The sequence below is a fragment of the Macrobrachium rosenbergii genome, chromosome 5, assembly GCF_040412425.1.
Source record: "Macrobrachium rosenbergii isolate ZJJX-2024 chromosome 5, ASM4041242v1, whole genome shotgun sequence".
Lineage (NCBI taxonomy): Eukaryota > Metazoa > Arthropoda > Malacostraca > Decapoda > Palaemonidae > Macrobrachium > Macrobrachium rosenbergii.
In genome coordinates, this window is record NC_089745.1 from 57,576,109 (window position 1) to 57,599,741 (window position 23,633).

The window sequence follows — 23,633 nt, forward strand, 5'->3', positions numbered from 1 at the left end:
CAGGAACATGTTCAAAGTATTTGAAGTGATCAGTTTTTTTGGATTGGTCAGTGGGCACCCTTGCCCCGAAGATACAGGACTGCCCTTCTTTGCCTGCGGACTTTGCCTTGGATTTTCTTGGTGTCCTCTTGTACACTGATAAAGGCATCAGAGATGCTTCTCGAGAGTTGGCCTCTCTTTTTACAATGAGTGTTTTAAAGAAGAGGGAGTTGTGGTGTTGATAAACCACCAAGGGAGTTACTACAGCATAGAAGTCTGCACTTCTTTTCTCCCCTGGTTCGTGACTACTGTACTTGTTCCTGTGGTCGATGGTCAACGAGATTGTATCAATCCTGCAAAATATATCAACTCAGGATCTTTTGTCACAGTCTTCAAGGCACCCAAAAGAGCTGCCTCTTTCAGCACCAAGTCGGCCTCGCCTCTACAGCCTTATCCCTTTCGTGGAGGTAGACAAAGGTCTCAATCTAGACCTCGAGTGAACGTCTGTTTTTTGTCTCGAGCCATTAAGAAGCCTCCAACTAAACTTCCTCAAGAAAGTGAAAACCATGTCCTCCGTGCCCCAGTAGGTGCCAGGCACCCTCTGTTTTGGGAGAGGTGGAGCGAGAAGGAGTGGAGCTGTGGATTGTCAAAGTCTTAAGGGAGGGCTATTCTATCCCATTCAGAGAAAAACCTCCATTACTCAAGAAGCCCATTGTCTTGACCACCTACTCCTTAGGCTCAGAGAGGTTCTCAGTCCTCTCGGAAGAAGTTTCCTCCCTCCTCAAGAAGAGGGCAGTAGGATGTGAGCTCAGAGGGGGTTCTACAATTGTCTCTGTTTAGTCCCCATAGGCTTCAGGAGGTTGGAGACCAGTTCTGGATCTCAGTGCTCTGAATGTCTTCGTTAGAAGACAAAATTCAGAATGGAGACAAATCACTCTATTCTGTCACCCATTCACCAAGGAGACTGGATGGTGGACATGCAGGATGGCGTACTTCCATGTTCCCATGCACCCGGACTCAAGGAAGTACCTGAGATTCGTTTTCCAGGACCAGGTCTTCCAGTTTTGAGCCCTATGTTTCGGACTATCGATGGCCCCTCAAGTATTCACTCGCGTTCTCACCGCTCTTACAGGATGGCTCCACCTCAGGGGCATCAACATCTTGCTCTACTTGGACTACTGGCTTCTTCGCTCACCGACGAAGGAACAGTGCATGGAGGACCTTCAGAAGACCCTTCTTGCTCAGGATCTAGGTCTTTTAATCAATCTTCAAAAGTCCTAGCTGGTTCCGTCTCAGGAGATAGTATATTTAGGGATGACACTGAACTCTCAAGTTTTTTGGGCTTTTCTGTCTCCCAAGAGAGTGGAGTCCTGTCTATGAACAGTAGACAAGTTCCTCTCCCTTCAGACCTGCTCAGCCAACAAATGGATGAGTCTCCTCAGAACTTAGGCCTCCATAGAGCAGTTCGTCTATCCGGGAAGGCTCCATTTGAGAGTACTTCAGTTTTTCTGCAGAGCCAGCTGGGACAGGAAAAGTCACCCAGACACTTTTGTTTTCCCTGTGACCCAGGAGATCAGTAAGCACCTGCTTTGGTGGAGGTCACAAGACAAGCTGCTAGAAGGGAAACCCCTTTTCACTCAGAACCTTGACCGAAACTTTTATGTAGACACGTCAGACATAGGCTGGGAAGCTCTCTTGGGAGACAAGGAAGTCTGCGTGATATGGTCACCGGAGCAGAAAAATTATTACATAAATGTAAAGGAGTTAAAGGCGATTCACTTGGGTTTACAAGCTTTTGCATTAGGGGTGTTCAGCAAGACAGTGATGGTCCGTTTGGACAACACCACAACCCTGTCCTACATAAGCAAGCAGGGGTGAACTCATTTGTTTTCCCTCTGCAAAGCAGCAAGGGATCTCCTCCTATGGACAAACCAGAATCAGACGAAAGTAGTGACCAGATTCGTCCAAGGCAGACTGAATGTCTTGGCAGACCAGCTGAGCAGACACAATCAAGTCATTCCCACTGGATGGACTTTAGATCCACTTTGTCTAGACCTTTGGAAGCTGTGGGGAAGACCTACTCTGGACCTCTTCGCGACTTCAAGAAGCCATCGTCTCCCTCTGTTTTGTTCACCAGTTCCAGATCCCTTAGCGAGGGCGACGGATGCCATGCTGCATGACTGGTCAGACAAAGATCTGTATGCCTTCCCTCCGTTCAGCATGATAAGAGATGTCTTGAAAAAGTTCCAATCCCACCAGAATGCGTCAATGACATTGATGGCCCCTAAGATAGTGGTTCCTGGATCTCATGGGGCTTCTATGAGATTTCCCAAGGCTCCAACCACAGAAGTACAGTCTTCTCAGACAACCCTACTTCAGATGGTTTCATCAAGGGTTGTCCACTCTAGCTCTGAAAGGTTACAGACTGTCAAGAAACTCCTCAGAACTAGAGGATTTTCAAAAGCAGCTGCAGAAGCTATTTTGAAATGCAGACATCAGACAGGCAGTAAGGTGTACCAGAACAAGTGGTCAATCTTCCGCGCTTGGTGCAGAAGAAGTGGCATCTTGTCTTCTCAGACAGCTGTAACAGTAATCGCAGATTTTCTTTTATTTACGAGGACCTCCAGAGGCTTGTCCTCTTCCACGATTAAAGGCTACAGGGCCATGCTCAACTCTGTTTTTTGCGTGTTTTTTGCCTGGACCTATCTACAAATCAGGACTTTCTGATCTTATTAGATCATTCGACACCTGTAAGCAGAGGAATACAGAGCTAGTGTCATGGAATTTAGATGTGGTACTTAAATGGCTCTCTGGGCCTCAGTTCAAACCTCTTAACTCCACGTCCTTTAGGAATCTCACTGAGAAGACCTTCTTCCTGGTAGCCTTAGCAACTGTTGAGAGGGTCAGTGAAGTACATGCAATCGACAGGAGGATCAGATTCGCTCAAGGCAATGCAGTCTGTTCTTATACCCTTGGATTCCTTGCGAAGAACAAGACTCCATCCAAAGTCCTGGTCTTGTTATTTTAGCATCAAGAATTTAGTGGAAGTGTTAGGTGGGGAGGATGAAGAGAGAGTACTTTGCCCTGTGATGGCTTTAAAATATTATCTACATAGAACTGAGAAGACTGGAGGACCTTCCAGTAGTCTATGGTGTTTTGTCAAAGACCCCTCTCGACCCCTTTTGAAGAATGCTGTGAAGCTCATTCTCAGATTGGAGAAGCATTATTTCCTGTTTTTAAAGTCAGAGCTCACAAAATCAGTACTGTAGCTACGTCGTTAGCTTTTAAGTACAACCTCTCTCTCTCTCTCTCTCTTCCATTCTCCAAGTGACGTACTGTATTGGAAATGTAAGTCAGTCTTTGCATCCCACTACTTGTGGGAAGTGGAACAGTTTTTAGTAATTGCAGTACCTTAGGACCGTTATCAGCAGCTGGCATGGTGTTGGGGGAGGAAGTGTAGGAAGCATCCCTTCTATCCTTAATCTCTTCGCCTTGAATTAGGGTGTTGAGTCTGAGGGGAGTTTGGGGGTACTATGTGCTTGGATACCCTCCAGGTTTTTAATGGATGGGTGGTGGTGTTTTTTAATTTTATGGTGTAGGTAACAGCATTGTTTATCTGGATGTTTTTTGTGATGGTGCTGTGCCTAGGGAAGGGGCAAAATTTTATGCTTTACTAGCATTCAGAAATGTCGTTTGCTGTAAAGCTCCCATTTATGTAGCAGGTGCGCCACATCGCTACAGGTTAAGATGAGCGCCACCCAGAGGCAGTATTTTCCTGCAGCAGCTCTCTTACCAGGTAAGGAAAAAACAAGCATTGTATCAATGCTGGCAATTTTTTCTATTCTCAAATTCATCACATGTACCAATGTTTTTGGGTGGAATATGTCCATGTATCCCACCTCCTCTCAGTGTGGGAATCAGCTATGTAATTACTGGTAAGTTACTTATATAAAAATTACATTTTTGTAATAAAATAAAGTTTTATATATACATATCAAGTAATTACAGAATGGGAGCCCTCCCTTCTTCCTCACATGGACATAAGGCAAGGCCAAACAAATTGAAGCTCTTTGTTGAGTTGATCATCTCTTCCCTTTAAAGTGGGCAGGTTAACTACCTACGCCAAAAAAGATCACTACCGCGAATTTCAGGTTTTAGCTGCCATACTATACCTGGTTCACTTAAGGTAGATTCTTGGGCCTACGAGACGTTTGTTTGGCGGCCTCTGATTGGCTGGTACCGGGAGGTAGGCGGCTCGCTCAGTGTCTCCTTTTTACATCGGTAGCTCAGAAAACTAGCAGTATGTTTATATTTCTCCATTTATCTCACGTTTATCCGAAGATAAATAAAAACAGGTATAAAGAATTAAAAGCTTCTCTCTTCACTTTTACTTGTTGTAATTCCTTTGTGTTTTATTTTATTGATTTCAGGAAATCATGGTTTAGTTGTTTCTCTCTTCACTTTTACTTGTTGTAATTCCTTTGTGTTTTATTTTATTGATTTCAGGAAATCATGATTTAGTTGTACATTTAATACGGAATCCTATTGTATGACCAAAACTTTCCTAACTTGTGCAAAACATGAGATAAATGAAGAAATATAAACATATTGCTAGTTTTCTGAGCTACAGATGTAAAAATGAGACAGTGAGCAAGCCATCTACCTCCCAGTACCAGCCAATCAGAGGCTGCCAAACAAACGTCTCGTTACCAAGTTTCAGTGACTATTTCCAGCCTGCACCTAAGAATACTCTTACATATATATGGGGGAAATAAAAATTACGTTAAAAATTTATTTTTAAACAATTTATATTAAAAAAATTATGTAAACTTTGTTGTTACTTTTCACATCACAAGAATCCCTCTATCTCTAAGACAGGAGGGGGTGTATTCAGCAGGGTTTTAATACAATATCTAAGTTATTGTAATTTAATTTAAGTAGTGTCTTCTGCAAATTAAATTGTTCATGCACACAAAACTGTTAGATATCAATATATTTGGCTAGCTGTATACAGTATAGAGTTTAATAATGATTTATTGCAGATGGACAAGTGTACATGCAATGGCCAGTGGATCTACCAGCAGGACTCCTGAAGAGCAACTTCGCAGTTTGTTTAGTGAGTGTGAATTAACACCACTAGGATCCCTCACATTGCGAGGGCTCCAACAGTTGTGTGCAAAGCTTCAACTAGGAAATTGTACAAATGAACTTCTGAATAGACTACGCAAGCACAGGTAAGATGATGTCTTTGGCATAGGTTTTTTTGGTAATTAGCTGATAAGTTCAGATACATATTCAGTATATGGAAGAATGGTATCACTATATTAGATCACTTTGTACCATGTTGGTTGTAGAAGGGTTCAAGACTTACCATGTTGTGTTAGGAGGTACACGTGCTTCATGTTAGAGTATGAGAATATAGATATGATAAGTGCTCAAATCCACTAGTACTTTGGGCATTGTTAAGGGACTCTGGTGTTGTATTTAGGCATTTTCTTAAAAAAGGCAGACTAGTAGTCCCCTGCTGTCAAGAAAATTGACGTTTAGAGTATGTGTTATATATGTAGAGTATTGTTCAAGGAAAGCAGTTTGTTTTAGTATTACTGTTGTGATTGGTTATGTCTTTATTGTCATTGGATTTGTGTTATCCTTGCTCTGGATGTTTGCTTCACTGCTTTTTTGGTCAGAATTTGGTTTGAAGTACAATATATTTTTATATAAGTGACTCACCAAGTAATTACATAGCTACTAGCTTCTACCATGGCAGTCTGACAAAATTCAAATTTCATATATGTAATTTACCAAGTAATTACGCAGCTATACTTTCTACTTGTGCGGCAGTTAAAAATTTGAAGTTCTCAGTAGTGATTTGTTTATTTATAGTGTAGGTAACTACCCCGCCCTCTGTTGGGGAACAATAGGTACAACATTAACAGCAATCATCACTACTTTTCTGCTGGCTTTACCATCAACATTGAATGGTTTGGTAGTTGAATTTGAGGTTTTTTTCTTTGCTTTTCCCGAGGATTTGGTGAAGCACCTAGTATTTTGATAGCTTTTCAGCTTAGCCTAGTGGTTTTTCTACAGTTTATTTATGATGTCTGATTCCAGTTCATCAAGTATTAGGTATTGTAGGGAGGGTTGCAAGACCCAAATGACCAAAGTAACCTACGATAGTCATATGATCTGTGCAAAATGTAGAGGACAAGAGTGTTCAATAGATCTCACTTGTGATGAATGTGTTGGATGGGATGAGATGAAGTGGAAGGTTCTTAGGTCTTATTTGGATAAGTTAGTTAAAGATAGGAAAAGGGAGGTGGCTGTTAGAGCCAAAAGAAGAGCTCAGAGTGTATAGAGTAGAGCTCACTGTCATTAACCTTAAACTCATTGACCGTAACATTCCTTCTCCAGCCCATGCTTTATCCCCCATCCTTAGTCCTCCTAATAATTCTCCATCAGCTCCTATTCCTGGCTCCCGTGCTTCCTATCCCGGTACCGTAGCCAGCTGCGAGAGTAAGGTTGATTGTAAATTCGATCTCGTAGTTAATACTACGTCTAAGTTGGGTGAATTGCTTAAAGTCCTTATGGACGAAGTCCAGAGTACCCTGTATTAAACAAATGTCAGTGTCAGTGCCAGTGGAGGAGGTGGCTGACCATCCTGCTGATGCTCCCAGACAAAGGTCAATGTCACACTCCCTGAACCTGGGAGCAGACATACCGGAGGTCCAAGGGAGGTTAGCGAGGTTTGTCCACGGGCAGTTGCCCCCTCGTCCGACTCAGTGCTTCGTAATTCTGACAGCCATTGGAAAGGTGTCACAATGAGCTCCCACCAGATATTGTCTGACTCCGATAGTGACTCTAGTGCTAATAAGAGGCGTTTTTGGCACTTCCCAGGTGAATCTCACCCCTTGAAGAGACGTCATGATAGAGACGCCTCTCCCTTTTCTCCAAAGCGTGCAAAAGACCATTCCACTAGTCCGCAACCGGGTTGTGGTACTTGGCACAGCCCCATTCGCTCTTCTTCCAAGCCGTCACATGCTGAACTTCATCACTCAGCTCATAGCGCTCTTCTAAAAAATGCTCTTCTTCTTCTTCTGGGTGACCATATGAACGTCCAGAGTGTTTGCCAGACCGTCTCCCAGTCATCGAGCGCTCGTCTCAAACTCTAGAGCACTCTCCTCGAGCCAGTTCAGCTCCCACAAAGTGCTCGGCGCTAACCGAGCACCCAACGCCAACTGCCACCCGACTTCCACTGAACGCACACCTACGTCACCGTCTCCTGCTCACGTGCCTGAAGATCCTTCTTTCGCACATGTCAAGAAGCAGTTGGAAGATGTTTTGGGCTTTCTGCATAAGGCTCCCCCTTCACATATGCCTTCTCAAGACCTTATTTTTTTCACCTGTTTCTTGAGAGGAGGAAGTAGTAGTACTAGACCCTCCTCCTACAGCTTATGCTTCCCTGATGAGATATCTTTTGGCAACCTTCCTCTCACACTTCCAGCCAGCTGCTCCAGTGTCACCCACTTCCATGTTCCTTATGAGAAACCCAGCAGATTCTAGTTCGCGCCTACCATAGATGCCTCTCTCTTCGCCTGCGAGAAAGACACTTAGAGAGGTAGAAGATTGGTTGTCCGTTAAGAGGGAACAAGGGAAGCTACTTTTGCCTTTCCTCCTGCTAGATTGACGACCAGGAGATATCTGTCTTATTCGACCAAAGAAGCTCCTTCCTTGGGAGGTGCTGCCTCTTCCCAAGGTGACTTCTCAGGTTTGATAGACTCAGCTTGTCGCTGGGTTTTTTCTTCAGCTAAAGTTTTCTTTGCTTCTTCAGAGTTTAATCACCTCGTGGAGCACTTGTTTAAAGTACAGGAAGCCTTCAGCTTTCTAGACTGGTCGATAGGAGCTCTTGCCTTGAAAATAGATCATGACGTTTTAGCGCCTGACTTGGCTGCAGATTGGCTGGGCATTTTATCCTGTGCGGATAAGGCAGTGAGGGATGGCTCCTTCGAAGTTGCAAGTCTTTTCACCATGGGAGTTTTGAAGAAGAGGGAATTGTGGTGCTCCTTCACCACGAGAGGAGTGACGTCAGGTCAGAAGTCTGCACTTTCATATTCCCCCTTGGGTAAGCAGAATTTGTTTCTTCTATCAGCAGTGAAGGAGATTGCCACTGATTTGCAGAAAAAATCAACCCAGACCTTCTTGCACAATCTTTAAAGTGCCCCAAGGAACTTTCTGCCTTTTCTGCCAAGTCTGTCTCCCCTCTACAACAGCATCCCTTTTGTGGAGGCAGACAGGTTTTCTCAAGGCCCCACTCCAAGGTGCGTTTCTCCGCTAGGTCCATCAAGAGGACTTGAACCAAAACCTCTTCCAAGAAGTGACTCCTCTATCCTTCGTGCACCCATGAGAGCCAGACTCTCCCTCTTCTGGGAGAGGTGGAGTGCAAGAGGTGCAGAGCCTTGGACGACCTGAGTTCTCAAAGTGGGTTACTCGATCCCATTCTTAGAATACCCTCCTCTCGTGAATTCGCCAATCGCAGTGACGGCATACTTGCAGGGCTCTGAGAAGTTCATAGCTGCTCTTGGAGGAAGTGTCTTCCCTTGTAAAGAAGACCATAGAGGTAGTGGAGGATTGGACTTCAAGAGGATTTTACAACCGCTTGTTCATGGTCCCCAAGTTATCGGGAATGGAGACCTGTCCTCGACATCAGTGCTTTGAACTTCTTCATACAGAAGACGAAGTTCAAAATGGAGACAAATTAGTCAGTGTTATCCTCCATCCAGCAGGGCGACTTGATGATAACACTCAGCATGCAGGACACGTATTTCCACATTCCAATACATCCGGAGTCCAGGAAATACCTGAGATTTGTCTTCGGGGGCAAAGTCTTCCAGTTTCGGGCCCTTTGTTTCGGTCTCTCCACTGCCCCACAAGTATTCACGCGAGTCCTGTCATCCCACACGAGATGGCTTCACCCCCTAGGTATCAACATAAGCATATACGTAGACGACTGGCCCCTCAACTCCCAGTCTCAGGAACAGTGCACAAAGGATCTGCAGACTACCCATCTTACAGAGGAACTCGGACGTCTACAAGTTTCCGCCTTTCGGGTTGATCAGGGAGGTGATCAACAAGTTCTCATTTCACCAGAACGTCTCAGTGACCCTAGTTGCTCTGTTCTGGCCCAGGAAGGAATGGCTTCCGGATCTGCTGTGACTGTAAGTGGACTTCCCAAGGGTTCTTCCACAAAACAGTTGCTGCTCAGTCAGCCCCACTTCTTCAGGTTCCATCAAGGATTGTCCTCTCTGACCCTGACGGGCTTCAGACTGTCAGGAGCCTCGTCAGGGCAAAAGGATTTTTGAGGCAGGCTGCAGAAGCTATTGCTAGGTGCAGATGATCGTCTTCTAGCAAGCTCTACCAATCCAAGTGGGCAGTTTTCAGAAGATGGTGCAGCCACAGTAACATTTCTTAGACTTCTATAAGCCAGATTGCTGACTTTTTGCTTTTCCTAAGGACCAACAGGAAGTTGCCTTCTTCCACTATCAAGGGGTATAGGTCAAAGCTTTCTTCAGTGTTTAAGCATAGAGGCCTGGATCTGTCCTCAAACCAGGATCTCAGCAACCTTTGAAACTTCCAAACTAGAAAACCCAGGATTAGTCTTCTGAAATTTAGACGTTGTTCTGAAGTGGCTCTCAGGCCCAGCTTTCGAACCTCTCTGCTCGGCCTCTTTTAAGAACCTCACAAGAAGACTTCCTTGTGACGTTGGATACCGCCAAACGCATTACTACAAGCTTTCAACAAGAGAGTAGGCTTTTTGCATGGGAACACATTATGCTATCTCTTGTTTTCTTCGCCAAGAGTGAGGACGCTTCCAAGCCATGGCCTCGCTCATTCGTCATTAAGAACTTAACTGACATCCTCGGACCAGAGGAATAAGAAAGACTTCTTTGTCCTGTGAGAGCCTTGAGGTGATACCTTCGAAGGACAGAAAAGATCAGAGGACCTTCAGACAATCTCTGGTGCTCTGTGGGGAATCCTTCATGTCCCCTGTCGAAGAATGCTCTTTCCTCAGAAGTTTGATTACCGAGGCACACTCTCAAGTTCAAGAGGACGTCTTACCTACCTTTAAGGTGAAGGCTCATGAGGTTTGGGCTGTCGCGACTTCTCTTGCTTTTTGGCATAACATGTCTCTCGAGGCCATTCTGCAATCAACATTTTGGAAGTGTAGGTCAGTATTCGCTTCGCATTATCTTAAAAACGTGGAACCTGTGTTCAAGAATTGTACTTTGGGTCTTTTATCCATGGCTGGCATGGTGTTGGGAAAGGAAGCATAAGGGTCTTCTGTCCCTCTTCCTTCTCACCTTAATGCAAGGTGTTGAGTCAAACAGAAAACCTAGGGGTACATCGTACCCAGGGTACCCTCCAGTTTTAAGTGGTTGGGGTGATAGTTCTTATTCCAGTGTAAGTGACAGCATTGTATTTTAGTCTAGTCTAAGCCCAGGGCAAGGGCACCTTCTTTAATCTTTGGCAACCATCAGTGAACTTCCATGGCTGCAAAGTACCCACTGAAGTAGGGGCAATTCTTGGCCATACTGCCACGCCCTCTACAAGCTAAGATGAGCACCGACTAGAGGCAGTAACCACCTGCATTAGCTCTCTTACCAGGTAAGGAACAGCAAGCATTGTACCAGTGCTAGCAATCTTTCTGTTTCCAAGTCATTACTTTTATTAAAGTTTTGGAATAGAATATGTCCATGTATCCTACCTCTTTTCAATGTGGAATCAACTACATATTTACTTGGTAAATCACTTACATATATACTAACAAGTAATTACATAATCGGAGTCCTCCTTCCTCCCCTCAAATGGACATCAGGCCTCAAATGAATTGAAGCTCTCTGCTGAGTTGTACCTATCAGTCCTGAATGTGGGCGGAGCCTAGTCACCTACACAAACAATGGTAACGCATAATCGGAGTCCTCCCTCCTCCCCTCAAATGGACATCAGGCCTCAAATGAATTGAAGCTCTCTGCTGAGTTGTACCTATCAGTCCTGGGCGGAGCCTAGTCACCTACACAAACAATGGTGCATAATCGGAGTCCTCCCTCCTCCCCTCAAATGGACATCAGGCCTCAAATGAATTGAAGCTCTTTGCTGAACAAGTCCTGAATGTGGGCGGAGCCTTGTCACCTACACAAACAATGGTAACGCCACTGCAAAAATTTGAATTTTGTTAGACTGCTGTGGTAGAAGCTAGTAGCTATGCAATTACTTGGCAAATATACAGTATATAAAATCTTATTTTATCTTAAAAATATATTTTTTCTTCTGTGTAAGGGGAGCTTTGGAAAGCCATAGAGATAATTTTAATTTTTCTAAGAATGTCTTTATTTTTATTCTGATATGTGTTTACGGGGTTCCGTTCTTCTTGCGGGGGTCAGAACTGAAAATCGTCAGTAAACCGGAAAAGAAAATCGTCAAAAATCATAAGAAAACCTTACTTTTAATGCTCTGGGTGCATTGAAACGACGTAAACTGCATTATTATTGAGTTTTTTTATTATGATTTTTCTAAGGGCCAAATGTCGGATTTATTTTAATTTCTAACCTCGAACGCCGAAGTCGGAACCGTCAGAAACCGGGATATATATATTGAAAAGTGAACACTCACCATAGCTTCACCCCTTTCCTCAATTAGGGTTGTCAACCCCCTTCCCCCATTCCTCCAAAAAAATCTCAAAGAGTGAAAGATTTGGAATGTTAGTAAGTCAAGTGGTATGATAGGTTAACGTATTTGCACTAACAGTTGATTCCTCTTTTGTCACTATTGTATAATAAATATTTCCATAAAAGTTCACTTTTGCATAAAAAAAATTCTTCTAAAATCATGAAAAAATAGATAGCATTTACAATTTTTGGTCAAAACAAATTTTTTGAACAGTGAAATGTTTGGTTTTAAGACATTTACTTTAAGAAAGTAAACAAAAGGCATATGCATATTAATGCCTTACTTGTGACAGATACTGATGTACCCATTTTTTCTATGCCTGTGACTGCTTTTTCCCCCATTACCAGCCCTCAGAATTTTCCAGCAACTCCGTTACCTAGCTCCCAACCTTCCGAACCCAATGCCATCACCAGCCTCAAAGCCAGTATAAACCAGAAATTCAGTCTTTTGTTTAATACTGGAACCCAAATACGGGCTTCAGTCAAGGATCTCATGGACAAGATGAGTGCAAGTGATCATGGTGCAAGTGTAGTGTCAGTGGAGGAGAGACTACTCATCCCACCGATGCTCTTAGATGAAGGTCCCTGTCAAACTCCCCTAAACCGGGGGGGAGGCAAACCAGAGGTCCAAGGGAGGTCTGTGGGGTTTGCCCGTGGGTGGTTGCCTCCTCAGCCGAGCCTGTTGTATGTAGATCCCAGAACTTGGTGGACAACCACTGGAAAGGCGTTCATCTGGAAGTGCATGCGTTGTCATCCAGTGATTCGGACTGCAGTGCAGGCAAGGGACGTAGTTGGCACTTTTCTAGTGCATCAAGGCCATTGATAAGGCATGCATTCACCTCTGAGCACATCCCCGCTTCCTTGCAAGCAGCCCAGAAAACAGGAGCATAGTCCCAAGACTACCTGTAGCTTCTGGGACAGCCCCGGTCATTTGCCTCCTACACCTTCAGTGGTAGAGTGCCAGTATTTGGCGCCGAAGCGGGCTTCCTCCTTTAAGAAGCGTTCTGAGCGCCCAGTGGGATCTGAGCGCCCAGTTGAATCCGAGCGCCCAGTGGGATCTGAGTGCCTGGTGGGATCCAAGTGCCCAGTGGGATCTGAGTGGCCTGTGGGATATGAGCGCCCAATGGGATCAGAGCATTCAGTGTTTAAGCCCCCAGTGTTCTGTGCTTGTGCACCCACCTGTGTCTGTGTGTCCACCTGTCCGTTTGGTGCCAGCATCTGCCAAGCATTTGGCGCCACATTCTGGGTGCCAGACCCTGCCCCTTCAGTTTGGCTCGGCGGGTTCGTATACCCCTTTGGTTCAGGATCCTTCGTTGGAACCTGTCCAGCACCGTCTGGAAAGTATTTTAGGTCTCCCTCAGAAACCTCCTACAGTGACTCAGGATCCATCGGACTTTGCTCCTTCTCTTGTTTCGTCCAGTGATGAAGACATTGAATAGTAGCAACCGTCTTCATCGTACACAGCTCTCTTGAAGTACTTTCTTTTTTGTTACCCAACCTTCTTCACTCCAGTGACTCTGACGTCTCTTGGTTCAGCGTTTACGATGAGACAGCCTGCAGTGTCTTCCAGGCTGCTCAAGATGGTCCTTTCCTCTTCATCAAAGGAAGCCTTATCTAGGATTGAGGGTTGGTTGACAGAGAAGAGGGATCTTGGCAAGGCTGTGTTTTACACCCCTCCTTCTCACCTATCAAAGAGGAGGTGTCTTTCATATGCTACTGGACTTCTCCAGCCTGATTGATTTCGCGTATAGATCAGCGTTTTCCTCCACCAGTATCTTGTTCACATCTTCAGAACTGGACCATTTAGTTTGGGACATTCAGGGTCTTCAAAATCTTCAGTTTCTTAGACTGAACTGTAGGTGCCTTAGCTGAGAAGATTAAAGATTGAAGATTGTGTCACTCTTCAAGAGAATTTATCTTTGGACTGGCTGAGAGTCCTCTCATTCACAGATAAGGCAATTAGGGATGGCTCCCAAGAACTGGCTGCCTTATTTACAGTGGGAGTTCTCAAGAAAAGGGAGCAGTGGTGTTCTTTTACCGTGTTAGGAACAATCGTTTGTCGATTGTTCCCTTGGTGGATTGTTGCCTCCTTTTGTTTTTTTTGTTTTTCTTGTTGGTGAGTTGACGTGTGGTGGATGGTGTTAGACTTTGCCAGTCAGGTCCAGGACAGCAGCAGGTCACGGCAGTAGAGCAGCGGAGAACATTCTTTTGGACGCGATGGTTGTCGTATTGGCTCTGTCGTGGGAGTCCAGTCTGGGAGAACTGTTTCTGAGGACTTGATGGTTGCCATGTCGGCTCTGTTTAGTTGTCCTGCAGTGTTGGTTTTTACAGTTCTCAATTTTTTTTTCCCTCTATGCTGCTTGTTTTGTATTTATTGTTACTTTTGTTGTTTATGATTTTATGCTGCCTGTGTCTTATGATTCTTTTGTATTTAATTATGTGAATTTTATGTTGCTGTCACGTGTTAGTTTATTGATTTGGTCATTTTAAGTTTTTTTTTTCTCTCCTGGACCTGACTCACTTGTAAATTTTTGTAAATAAATTATTATTAAGGTAACTTTTTGTATTTGTTCTGCTCCTCCCTCCTTTATTTGTCACCTCTCGTCAGTCATTACAGCCCAATTGCTTGTTTTCTGTAAAGAACCTGTCAATCTCGAGAGGCGAGATCATAATATACCGCAAAAGGGTCACTCCCTCCCAAAGGTCGGCTCTCCTTTTTGCGCCCTTGGACCACTTTAGTTTTTCCTCGTGCTACAGTGGAACATGTACCAGCAGAGTTACAGAAGAAGTCCACTCAAGATCTGCAAGAACAGTCTCCATTTGAGCCCCTTCATTCCTTATCTCTCAGGGATTTAACTAGAAAAACCCTCTTTCTGGTGGCTTTGGCTACAGCCAAGGGGATTAGTGAACTGCAGGCCTTTGATATGAAAGTTGAATTTTCACAGGAAGATGCGGTCTGCTCATTCACTCTCGAGTTTTTAGCTAAGAACAAATCTCCGTCCAATCCCTGGCCCTGTTCGTTCACTATCAAGAACTTTAATGGACATCCTTGGAGCAACAGATCAAGAGAGAGCTCTTTGTCAGGGAAGAGCATTAAAGCATTATCTCAAGAGGACTAAGAGGATCAGAGGCCCCTCTCACTGGTGCTCAGTCAAAAACCCCTCCCATCCGCTGTCCAAGAATGCTTTGGCTTCTTCTTGAGGGACGTAATCTCCGAGTCACACTCGAAATTCAAGAGGATGACTTTCCCATTGGTATAGTCAAAGCCCACGAGATAAGAGCAGTCACCACTTCGTTGGCCTTCAAGCATAACTTATCACTATCCACGATCCTTCACTCCACCTATTGGAGGTGTAATTCAGTGTTTGCTAATCATTATTTACATGATGTACAGGCAGTCCCCGGTTAATGGCGGGCTCAGTTAACAGCAATCCGGTTTTATGGCGCTTGTCTAGCAACGAAAATCGGCAATTTTCAGCGCCGAAAAACGCCGATTTTCGGTTAGTGGCGATTTTCGGTTATCATCACACCCTCAGAAACGGAACCCCGCCGATAACCGGGGACTGCTTGTAGAGACTGCACGAAAATTGCAGTACCTTAGGTCTGTTGTCCATGGCTGGCATGGTATTGAGGGACAAAGGATAGGAGGCATTCATTTTATTTCTCTATCTCTTCGCCTTGATACAGGTGGTCGAGTTTTGGGAAGCTTGGGGGTACTGTGTACCCGTAGTACCCACCAGTCATTGTGTTCTAATGGATGGGTAGTGATTATTTTATTTTATGTGATGTGTAGATAATTGAGTTATCTGGTTGTTTTTTGTGGTACTGTGCCCAGGGCAAGGGCACTTGTTTTTATATTGTAAAGCTTTGGCAGCCACTGGAGTACTCCTCAGCTGCAAAGCTCTCACTGAAGTAGAGGCACCCCACAGCTTTACCGCCACGCCACTATGGGTTGAGATGAGCACCGACCAGAGGTAGCATCTTCCTGGTGTAGCTCTCTCACCAGGTAAGGTTACAACAGGCATTTCACCAATGCTGGCTACCTTTCTATTTCAAATTCATCTCCATTACTGAGTGTTTTTGAGTAGTTTATGTCCATGTATCCCTCCTGTCAATGTGGGATTCAGCTTTGTTGTTACTTGGTAAGTTACTTATATGAAAACATTTTTATAATAAAAAAAAGTTTTATATATACTTAACAAGTAACTACATGACTGGAGCCCTCACTCCTCTCTCATGAACATAGGGCACAAACTAATTGAGCTCTTCAGCTGTGTTGTACCTATTCTTCCTCGAAAGTGGGCGGGGCGAGTTACCTACACCAAAACAATGGAAGTGCTACCACAAATTTCAAAATTTAAGCTGCTGTGATATTTAGAAACTAATATCTATGTAGTTACTTGGTAAGTATATATAAAATTTTATTTTATTATAATAAAAATGTCTTGTTTCTCTGCTCTCTGGGATATAGTAAGACTTTTCATTGTCTACTTTCAAGGTTATCGTTCTAAACTTTCCTTGGTATTGCCTCATGCTATTAGCTGATGATCAGCACCGTAAGGTTTTGAAATCGGTTGAGATGGAAGCTCCTTCAACTCAATACTTTATCGATCTCTGTCTGGATTTAGACGCAGGTCAAAAGTTTATCTGCAGATTCTTTTGATAATCAAAATGAGTTCCATTGAATTATTTATTATGAAAACTTCTATTATTTAGTACTATCAGAAGAGTAAATTTATTGTAAACACTTTTCTTAAGGCTGTTGTAAGGGATTGCTATTTGATCTTTTGCATTATAGCTGAGAATGAGATTGAAGCTAACCTTTTATTTTTGTGATTTTAAAATGTAGAGCATCTGTGGCAAAGGTTAAGCCTGGAGGAGGTAAAATTAACCTTTTTGTTGTGTGATTTTAGAAAACATAGATGTCCTTGTCAAGGGTTAAGGCTGGAAGAGTCAAAGTTAACCTTTTATTTTGTGGTTTTAGAGACCTAGAATGTCTTTGTCAAAGGTTAAGCCTGGAGAAGGCGAAGTTAACATTTGGTTTGGTGGTTTTAGAAAATCTAGATATTTATGTCAAAGGTTAAGCTTGGAGGAGGCAAATTTACCTTTTGTTTTGTGGTTTTAGAAAATGTAGATGTCCATGTCAAGTGTTAACATTTTGTTTTGTGGTTTTAGAAAACATAGATGTCTTTGTCAAAGGTTAAGCCTGGAAGAGGCAAAGTTGACCTTTTACTTTTTGGTTTTGGAAACCTAGAATGTCTTTGTCAAAGAATATGAGGTTCTCTGTGACGTATTTGATTGGGTAAGTGCATGAGAACTAGCTCCATTCCATTTACCTTTGTTGAAGGTAAATACATGTATTCATAATGTGAGACTTGTCGCTACCTCATTTAGTTTGATGACAAATTGTCGCATGAGGGTTGGTTTAATGCAACGCAGAAATGGTGCAGTTTGGTTTGCCGTTCAATACCGTAAGTATGCAGGATCATGTTTGAAACAGTGAAACCCTTGGTCCGCTACTAATAGCGGGTAAGTCTTTTCCTGAACCGAGAAAAGAGCAATCTTTTAGGCTTTGTTTTAAATCCTGGGTTTTCGTATTTTGGGGTGGCATAAAGGTACATGTATTGTATAGGAGTTTACCTTTATATTGTAAAGGTATTTATTTTTAGTGACTCATTTTGTAGGCTTTTGGACCCAGGCACAGGGGTCCCCTCACACTGCCTGTTTCATTGTAGCTAAATTGAAGTGGCTTTCTCTGCAAGGCTGCTCTTCGTTGCACACATGTTAGAGCCTTGCCCCCTGAATGGAATCCTACTTCTGGTGGCAGTAAGATCCAGAATGGACTCCAGATCAGGTAATAAAGCTTTGGGTTTCATGCAAGAAACCTTTAGCTCAATTGGCTGAGCAGATTTTGTGTAGCTGCACTACCCATCACCCACTTCGCAATGTGGGAATCAGCTAAATTAAACAGTAAGATTCATCCCAAATAATATAAATTTTCATGATGAAATTTATTATTTGGATACAGGCAATCCCTGGTTATCGGTGGGCTTGGTTATTGGCGATCTGGGTTTACAGCACTTGTCTAGCGACGAAAATCAGTGATTTTTGGAGCCGAAAATTGCTGACTTCCGCTTATCGGCACCGATAATTGGGTATTGGCGCCAATACATACCTAACAGAGGTTCCAATTCCAGGTTATTGGTGCAAATTGCCGATTTTCAGTTATTGGTGATTTTCCCTTACTGTCACAGCTTCAGAACGGAACCCCCACCGATAAACGGGGACTGCCTGTACTTGCCTACTGTTAAAGTAGACCCCACCCAGCCTCCCCACAACTTAGTGGCCTGTCAAGGAGAACTCTGACAAGAGCTTAAACATTCGAAACACCTGGTGGAGAACAGGTAAACTAGACACTCATCTGGGCAGCCATTCAATCTTTTGTTAGAATGCTGACTCGCCTATCGGCGTGGAGATGTAAGCTAACTTCAACAGTAGGTAAGTATCCAAATAATAAATTTTATTATGAAAATTTATGTTTTTATGGCTGTAAGGTAATCAAGATCTTTTGATTCCTTTGAGGACGACATCCTTCTGCTAACTCATGCATGAGCCCATGAAGTCAGGTGAGGGCTGACCTTAACCTTTTAGAAGAATTTCTCTGCTTAACAGGTAATGAGAGCAGATGACTGGCTTAGACACAATCTTTACCTCATTTTGCCAGAGGGATGTCACCCACAAGTCCCTGGACACATTATCCTTCTCTGTCGGTGTTGTTCAACAAGTTGAGTAAGCACTCAACTCCTTTCAGACAGAAAAGTATCTTGCCTAAGTACTGGAGCTTCATGAAAGTCTTGGTTTGTGAATGTGGAGTGAGTGGACTCACTGGACTCACTTTTTTCCCTTCCTTCTTCTTGGAGTAGCATCTAGGCCAAAGTATCTTTTGGAATCAGACCAAATACAGGTAACTACACTTTGAGTACCCAGTCTTAGTATATAGATCCTAAGATGCATCTCCCTCTGCCCTCCATTTTAATAAGGGACGCTGGGTGTGGGCAGAGCTAGATTCTGAACCCATCACGTATCAGTTCATATTTGCCAGAATGAGCTACAGGCAGTCCCTGGTTAACGGCGGGCTCGGTTAACGGCGATCTGGTTTTATGGCGCTTGTCTAGCTATGAAAATTGGCAATTTTTGGTGCTGAAAATCGGCGATTTCCGCTTATCGGCGCCAATAATTGGGTATTAGTGCCAATACATACCTAACAGAGGTGCCAATAATCAAAAATCGGCACTTTTCGGCGCCGGTAAGCCCCAAAAATCGCTGACTTTCAGTTAGCGGTGATTTTCGGTTATCATCACACCCTCAGAAACGGAACCCCACCGATAACCAGGGACTGCCTGTACCTTCTTCTGACTTGAACTCCCTTACAAGGGGGTTTTCATGGGTCTGGATTCTTTCCCCTAATTGAGTGAATTCTCTCCCTGGCTCAGTGTCTCACTCATGACCAAGGCCCTACCACTCTGTTATCCCCAATGGCAGACTGAATAGGAGGTTACAGGAGTCATTTCACCCCTTGCCTGCATGCATTGCAAGGAGTGTGACAACTCCTTGTAGGATTCAACTCCAGTCAGTTGTCAGAGACAACCTCCCACCTAAGGAGTAAGTCTTATGTAAAAGGCAGTGTTTTGTATTTCTGTAGAAACAAATAAATATTTTAAAGGAATTTGTATTATTACATATACAAATCACAGCCATTTATCTATTCCCACCTCAACCACCCTGCTTTGTCCCCGTGGCCAAAGGAAGAGTGGCAGGTGATAGTAGGTTAAAACCCTGTTACAAAGTTCAGTGACCATTCCAGCTCATGCTAAGGATCCTCCTATATAAAAGGCTCTGGTTTGTAAACCTAGGAAAAATACAAATTACTTAATAGAATTTGTTATTTTACAAGACCAGAGTCTCCTTTTAGGGATTATCTGAACCGGTGGAGAGTTTAAGATGGATAACTAGGTTGGGAGAAGACAAAGGGAATGGGTAAGAAGTGATGTGCAGAAGGCAATACTGTACATTACAGTTGAAGGCATAGAGAATACCATGAAGAAACATAAGCACCATCTACAGTGTGAGGGGAAAATCCAACAAGGGGAGAAATTAGTAGGAACACCTATAGACTGTCTGAGTATTTCAATGAAAACACAGAGCTTGCAAATTGATGTATCACAAGATTATTATTACACCTGAACTTAGCAGATGGTTTGGGGTCTGGCCTTTCGGATAATTAACAGTTTAAGTAACAAAGACCCTATATTATATCCTGCACATGAATATTTTCTAGCTGTCTTACAGCTAACAGGAATTGCATGTAGTCCCTAACATAAACTAACCTGTGATTTACAGTTAACATTCAGTTTGCAAGATGTACAGTATCTAAAATGGTATCATATCTAAAGTTGTAGCACAGAATAAAAGTCATAATATGGTAGCTGATAATTGGAGAAGTCCACTAAGTTGAGGTTTTATATTATTATTATTATTATTATTTTTTTTTCTATCACAGTCATCCTATTTGACTGGGTGGTTTTTATAGTGTGGGGTTCCGGGTTGCATCCTACCTTTTTAGGAGTCCATCACTTTTCTCACTATTTGCGCTGTTTCTAGTAGCACACTCTTCTGCATGAGCCCTGGAGCTACTTCGGCATATACTTTTTCCAGATTCCTTTTCAGGGATCTTGGGATCATGCCTAGTGTTCCTGTGATTATGGGTACAATTTCCACTGGTATATCCCCTATCCTTCTTATTTCTATTTTCAGGCTTTGATACTTATAATTCTTTTCTCTTTCTTTCTCAGCTACTCTGGTATCCCATGCTATTGCAACATTAATGAGTGATACTTTCTTCTTGATTTTGTCAATTAACATCACATCTGGTGTATTGGCACATATCACCCTATCTATTCTGATACCATAGTCCCAGAGGATCTTTGCATGATCATTTTCTATCACTCCCTCAGGTTGGTGTTTGTACCACTTATTACTGCAAGCTAGCTGGTGTTTCTTGCATAGCCTCCAGTGGAGGGCTTTTGCTACTGAATCATGCCTCATTTTGTACTGGTTCTGTGCAAGCGCTGGACATCCGCTTGTTATGTGGTTAATGGTCTCGTCTTTCATATTGCACTTCCTGTATTTCCGCCTAGTGTTCTTTGGACATATCTGGTTCTTAGGGCTTGATCTTGTGCTGTTAGCATTCCTTCTGTTTCCTTCTTGAGTTCTCCCCTCTGTAGCTATTGCCATGTTTCATCGCTGGCCAGTTCTTTAGTGTGCCTCATGTGCTGTCTGTGCATTGGTTTGTTGTGCCATTCCTCTATTCTGTTTTTCATTCTCCCGTCTCTGTATATTTGTGGGTCTTAGTCTACTTTTATCAGTCCTTCTTCCCATGCAGAATAAAACAAGTCATAATATGGTAGCTGATAATTGGAGAAGTCCACTAAGTTGAGGTTTTATATTATTATTATTATTTGAGGTTTCAGTCATCCTATTACTGGGTGGTTTTTATAGTGTGGGGTTCGGGGTTGCATTATTAGTTATTATTATTATTATTCCTGCATGATTATGGGTACAATTTCCAGATTCCTTTTCAGGGATCACTGGTATATCCCTATCCTTCTTATTTCTATTTTCAGGCTTTGATACTTATAATTTTTTCTCTTTCTTTCTCAGCTACTCTGGTATCCCATGCTATTGCAACAACAATGAGTGATACTTTCTTCTTGATTTTGTCAATTAACATCACGTCTGGTGCATTGGCACATATCACCCTATCTATTCTGATACCATAGTCCCAGAGGATCTTTGCATGATCATTTTCTATCACTCCCTCAAGGTGGTGTTTGTACCACTTATTACTGCAAGCTAGCTGGTGTTTCTTGCACAGCCTCCAGTGGAGGGCTTTTGCTACTGAATCATGCCTCTTTTTGTACTGGTTCTGTGCAAGTGCTGGACATTCACTTGCTGTGTGGTTTGTGGTCTCGTCTTTCATATTTAACTTCCTGTTATTTCCGTTTAGTGTTCTTTGGACATATCAGGTTCTTAGGGCCTGATTTTGTGCTGCTGTTAGCATTCCTTTTGTGTCCTTGAGTTCTCCCCTCTGTAGCCATTGTCATGTTTCATCGCTGGCCAGTTCTTTAGTGTGTCTCATGTGCTGTCTGTGCATTGATTTGTTGTGCCATTCCTCTGTTCTGTTTTTCATTCTCCCGTCTCTGTATATTTGTGGGTCTTCGTCTACTTTTATCAGTCCTTCTTCCCACGCATTCCTTAGCCACCTGTCTTCACCGGTTTTCAGATATTGCCCCAGTGCTCTGCTCTCTATGTTGATGCAGTCCTCTATGCTTAGTAGCCCTTTCCCCCCCTTCCTTTTGTGTTATGTATAGTCTGTCTGTATTTCCTCTTGGTTTTAGTGCTTTGTGTATTGCCATGTATTTCCTAGTTTTCTGGCCTATGTTGCAGAGTTCAGCCTTCGTCCACTCCACTAAGCCTGCGCTGTATTTGATTACTGGTACTGTGCTGCCCATGTATTTATGGCTTTTGTCTTGTTTCTGGTATTGAATTTTGACTTGAGTATCGCCTTAAGTTTCTGCATGGATTCTTTTCTGATCATGTCCTTCATCTCTTGATGTTTTATATCCTCTCCTATTATCCCCAGGTACAGTATTTGTATCCTGTCTCATCTATGAGTTTGTTGGTATTCCCGTCTGGTAGCTTTATCCCTTCAGTCCTTGTCACTTTGCATTTTTGTATGTTGACCAAGGCACATTTTTCTATTCCAAACTCCATCCTGATGTCCCTCAGATACAATCCTTACAGTCTGGATTAAGGTATCTGTTTCCTTGATGCTGTTACCATACAGCTTGATGTCGTCCATGAACATCAGACAATTCTGTTGCCTCCTTTTTTGAGTTGGTACCCAGCATCCATCTTCTGCAGTACTTTTGTCATGGGAATCATGGCTACTACGAAGAGTAGAGGGGACCGTGAGTCGCCTTGAAAGATCCCTCTCTGATGTTAACCTCTGCTAATCTTGTCCCAGAGCTTACAAGTGCTGTATTCCAGTTACGCATTGTGTTTTTTAGGAAGCTGATGGTGTTTTCCTCTGCCCTGTATATTTTCAGGCCTTCTATAAACCACGTGTGCGATATCATGTCGAAGGCTTCCTTGTAGTCAATCCATGCCATGCTTTTGTTGGTTCTTCTTCTCTTACTATTCTTCATTACCATTTCGTCTATCAGAGCTGGTCTTTTGTGCCCCTACACTTCCTAATGCAGCCTTTCTGTTGGTGGGGGATGGTGTTTCTATCCTCTAGGTAGTTGTATAGCCTTTCACTGATGACACCTTTTAGTAACTTCCACATTATTGGTAGGCAGGTGGTAGGCCTGTAGTTACTTGCTGTATTTCCATTGTTCTTGTCTTTCTGTACTAAGGATATTCTCCCTGTGGTCATCCATTTGGGTGCATGGTGGTTTGTGATACAATGCTGGAGTTGTTCTGCTATTCGTGGGTGTAGGGCCTTGAAGTTTTTGAGCCAGTATCCATGGACTTCATTGGGGCATAGGGCTTTCCAATTGGGCATTTTCTTTAGTTGGTGTCTGACTGTGCCTGTTGTGATCTCGGTGAATCTGTTTTATTCTCCCCATTTCTTCTGCCTTGACTTCCTGGAGCCATGTTGCATGTTTGTTGTGTGATACCAGATTGCTCCATATGTTTTCCCAGAGTCTCTTACTTGGTTTGGCTTCAGGAATTTCCTGGTGGTTGTCTTCCCCTCTTAGTTGAATGTATAGTTTGTTCTGTTGGTATCCTTTATTCCTGTTCATATTATTATTATTATTATTATTATTATTATTATTATTATTATTATTATTATTATTATTATTATTATTA

The 23,633-nt window shown here is 43.1% G+C and overlaps 1 protein-coding gene across 1 annotated transcript in view; it reads left to right on the top strand.

Annotated features, from left to right (window-relative positions):
- LOC136838938 (ninein-like protein) overlaps positions 1-23,633 on the top strand; it is a 171,671-nt gene that overhangs the window by 6,137 nt on the left and 141,901 nt on the right. The window contains exon 2 of the mRNA XM_067104632.1: positions 5,022-5,213. Within this exon, the coding sequence (XP_066960733.1) occupies positions 5,041-5,213 (173 nt within the window). The 5' untranslated portion in view covers positions 5,022-5,040. The remainder of the gene's footprint in view (positions 1-5,021; positions 5,214-23,633) is intronic.